The 4348-nt window shown below is 37.9% G+C and overlaps 1 protein-coding gene across 1 annotated transcript; it reads left to right on the top strand.

Annotated features, from left to right (window-relative positions):
* Positions 1 to 2341: 2341 nt before the first annotated feature.
* Positions 2342 to 4038, top strand: LOC108208326 (NAC domain-containing protein 43). The gene is made up of 2 exons (XM_017378850.2): positions 2342 to 2626; positions 2712 to 4038. Exons 1-2 carry the CDS (start codon positions 2440 to 2442, stop codon positions 3839 to 3841), a joined length of 1317 nt encoding a protein of 438 aa, XP_017234339.1. The 5' UTR covers positions 2342 to 2439; the 3' UTR covers positions 3842 to 4038.
* The last annotated feature ends 310 nt before the right edge of the window (positions 4039 to 4348 follow it).

Below are 4348 nucleotides of genomic sequence, written 5' to 3'. Positions count from 1 at the left end.
AAGTACCTTTAAAAGAGGACCGGACTTAATTCATCATCACGAAGCTGTTTCAAGATGTTTCCAATGGCCATAGAATAAGCTATATATATGTGTAACATGCTCTCTGTCTTCCTTGTTTCGTTCAAATATAGCAAGGCCATTAGACCTTTTCAGATTCCTTCTTCTTCAAAGTACATGATGATGATCATAATAACCTCGAAAACAAAGAAATTCAGTAGTGCACAAATTTAACAAGTAATAATAAACATGTACTTCTGTCGCTTCTATTTGTTTTCCTTTTTGATTTTATTCCGAGATTTCTATCTCATCAGATCGAGCCATGACAGGGTTGTACTTGGTTGAAATTTGCTCTTGTTTTTGCTATTATTGACGAGTAGAAATGGAAAAGCATTATAACAAACCTCAACTATGGGATACCTACCACCAGCTATAGCAAAAATGGGTGTGCAATTTCTGTTAGAAAATCTACTAGATTCACAACAGTTGCTGCAAATTCCACAATATCATCATATCAGCATTATAAATTTGCAGGCCTACGTTTTAAATTGTTACCGTATACATCGATGGTTATATAATTAAACACTGGTTTCAGATCGGCTCCGTTATATGCCCACATTTATAGACAGATATACACATGTTTGTAATTGCATCGTTGAAGATATATAATTTTATATATAATCGCGTTTTGTGTATATACTTTTTTTCGATCATCTAATGTTATATTTAGTTGGAGTGATGAAAATAAAAGAAATGAAATGAAATATGAGTTATAATTTAATTGAATGTTTAGTAATTAGCATCATTTCATTCTTATCATCCTCAACTCAATCTCAAACCATCCACTTTACAAACGGATGCTCTATTCTTTATCATTTTCTATTTAAATCTCATCATACAAAATTTATTTCCACTCAATTCTTATTGATACCTTCATTCTAACCTCTATTATTTTATTTTATTTTCAATTGATTCCATTTTATTAATCTCAACCAAACACAACATAAAGTTGATAGATAAACCTGGCCCTTTGTTGTGCTCATATGCCCATGTACTGTATGTATGTTTAGCTCTCTAACTAATTAGGTCATTGTTGTTACCATATTACCATCAAGAACCTCTTTCGCATTCATACGATCGAAAAAGTAATTCAACACACAGTGAAATGAAATTTGTCATCATCATGTATCATGTGGTGTTTGCATACAAATGGGTGATCAATGAGGAAAGTTATATTATTACAAAGAATTAGGTTAGCTGTGTTTTCCTAGAGAGGATCCATATTGAGAGCATATAAAATCAACCATATTTAGCAATTTGCATGTATAGGAAATAGTACCCGTAACCATTCTCCTAGTAATGCTAATGCATATTCTGCACATGCAAAGGGAAACAAATAATGGCAAAACCAAGATTCCGATACAATCAGTTTTGAAAAAAAATGTGAAATAGGTTGGTCCTCTGGATCCGCTATGACGAATGACTCGCATAACAAAAAATATGTGAAATAGGCTGGTCCTTTGATTCTGCTATCACGAATGACTCGCTTAACTAAAAATATTTGAATTAATAGGGACTCCTTCACCAAGAATAAAAGCTACCGCCAATTACTCTCGTAATAAAAAATATGTAAAATAGTTTAATCCTCTTATTCCATCACGAGAACCGGCCTATACACATAATTACGGTGAAAAATGTATAAAGCTAGTATTAATATGGTAACAACAACTAAACAAGGGGGGCAATGCCCCCAACCCATAATGAAATAAACATCATTACCGGCAGCATGATTATAATAAGCATCCCCCCTCTCTCTATAGCCTAGTGGTTGCTAGAGTGGTTGCACAAGGAAAACAAGCTAGTGAAGTGAAATAAGAGAGTTGGGGAGAGAAATAAAGAGATTCTTTAGAGATAACGGTGGTTTCAGGGGTGCTTTTCCAAAGATTTTAAGGTCGAGGGTCATAGTTGAGATGGAGGCCTGTCCCCTGCTATTGACCACCGGAGGTTAACCCCTACTGGGACCCACAATTATTCTTTACCTAAACCGGGTCCCATCATAACCCTCGTGGTGACTCTAGGCTAGTTAAGCTCCTTGCAATTAAAATTCTCTAGCTCAATTTTAACTGATCAAGAAAGGTACTGTAGATAAGCTTACTCCTGTAGGGCTGAATTAGGTGGAAAGTTGTTATCCCAAGCAGAGGCCCACCAGAAAAAGTACAACAATAGGCATGATACCAAATCTCCTCATGAGGTTTTGGACCCTTTTAACTTTCCTGTCCTACCTTGCCTCAATGCTTTCCTGCATGTATATAAGGGTATATATACACTTCATTCTAGTGGCCATGATATCACAACATTGTAGTAAACAAGAGTAGAACCATTTAGAGATACCAGGCTAGCTACATGCAGCTGATACAAATAATTATTTCGATAGTCTAATTCATGTCATCGGAGGAGATGAATTTATCAGTAAACGGTCATTCTCGCGTCCCTCCGGGCTTCCGGTTTCATCCAACTGAAGAAGAACTACTGCACTATTACTTGAGAAAGAAAGTAGGTTATCAGAAGATTGATCTTGATGTCATCCCGGATGTTGATCTTAACAAGCTGGAGCCCTGGGACATCCAAGGTAAAATTTTATTTTTACAATAATAAATTAAAATGTTCGATTTCCAGCTTTTCATTAAACTCTATATACCTCATGTAAAATTCAGAGAAGTGCAAAATAGGATCGACTCCACAAAATGATTGGTACTTCTTCAGTCACAAAGACAAGAAGTATCCGACAGGTACTCGGACGAATAGAGCAACGACTGCTGGATTCTGGAAAGCAACGGGGCGGGATAAGGTGATCTTCAGCAGCTTGCGAAGAATTGGGATGAGGAAGACCTTGGTGTTTTACAAAGGAAGAGCGCCGCATGGCCAGAAGTCCGACTGGATTATGCATGAGTATCGTCTCGACGAACATGATAGCACTAGTTCTATTACTCTGCACTCGGCTAGTGAGTCAGCTGGAGGAGAAGACGGATGGGTGGTTTGTCGGCTTTTCAAGAAGAAAAACTACCACAGGGCACTCGGGAGTCCACAGGGCTCATCATCCACCATCTCTCTGGACTCAAGGAGGCTGATCCGCGGCTCTGCTGATCATCACGACCAAGGGGACGTTATGGATCAGATACTTTTGTACATGGGAAAGTCGTGCAAAAAGGAAGATCTTCATCATCAGAATTCGAGTACTGTTATCAATAACTCGAATCCCACAAGTCATCTTCAATTCATTAGTACTACCAATCCAACAATGATAAGTACTAGTAGCCCCGAAGATGATATCGATGATAATCATCTAGCCCATGCAAGATTCTTGCATCTTCCAGGACTCGAAAACACTAGTCCCTCCCTACTCCCTCCCAATAGCAACATCACTCATCAAGACGACAAAGACTGCAGTTTCAAGTCCATTGAACAATCCATAGACGATGAGCTAATGTTCGCTACTCATCAACCAACCATCGAAGACCATCATCTCGAGGACTCGAAAAATGGATACAATGATTGGGCTTCACTACACCGCCTCGTTGCTTCGCAGCTCAATGGCCAAGCAGCAGACACATCATCCAAACAACTATCTACCTGCTGTTACAGCCAAGATCAAGCTCTCGACGATGACGACGAAGATTTCTTCAGCTTTTCCTTCGATCATCATGACTCTGAAGCCTTACAGAACCCTCCACGTCTGAGTAAAATGAATCAAGGTCCTCAAGTGAACAACAACGAGGTCTGGAACTTTCTTCGCACTTCCTCAACATCATCCAGTACCGATCCTCTGTGGAACTTATCTGTATAATACATATACATGCACGCAGCTAAGTATGATTGTTAAATCCTTACATACACACAGATATACGTACACAACAAATATATATGTATGAGTATGGTCATGCATAATATACATGCAGCGATGCAGACATATGTATGGTATGTACCTACGTAAATTACATGTTCGCATTCTCATAATAAACAGGTAAAGTAATTAATATCTGATCTTCAGGGAGACATCATCTTTAGGGTTCTGAGAAATTTTTTAAACAATACTCACTTCGTCCCCCTATTTTTTTACGTTACTTTTTAGCACGTTTTTTTTACGCTCATTTAAAGTATAGTTTTATAACGGTGGTGTTTGGCAGGTCATTATAAGCCGACTTCTGGGTTTATAAGTTATAAACACTTATTTGTACCGTTTGTGTAAAAAGTCAAGAAGCACTTAAAAGAAGTTACGATTACCGGCTTTTGTTTCAGGACTTCTGCTTATTTGCCAAACAGTTTAATCACTTATAAGTATTAACTTGTTTCT

The sequence above is a fragment of the Daucus carota genome, chromosome 2 (genome assembly GCF_001625215.2).
Source record: "Daucus carota subsp. sativus chromosome 2, DH1 v3.0, whole genome shotgun sequence".
Classification (NCBI taxonomy): domain Eukaryota; kingdom Viridiplantae; phylum Streptophyta; class Magnoliopsida; order Apiales; family Apiaceae; genus Daucus; species Daucus carota.
Note: the sequence above shows the minus strand (reverse complement) of the source record. Positions and strands in the feature narration are given on the sequence as shown.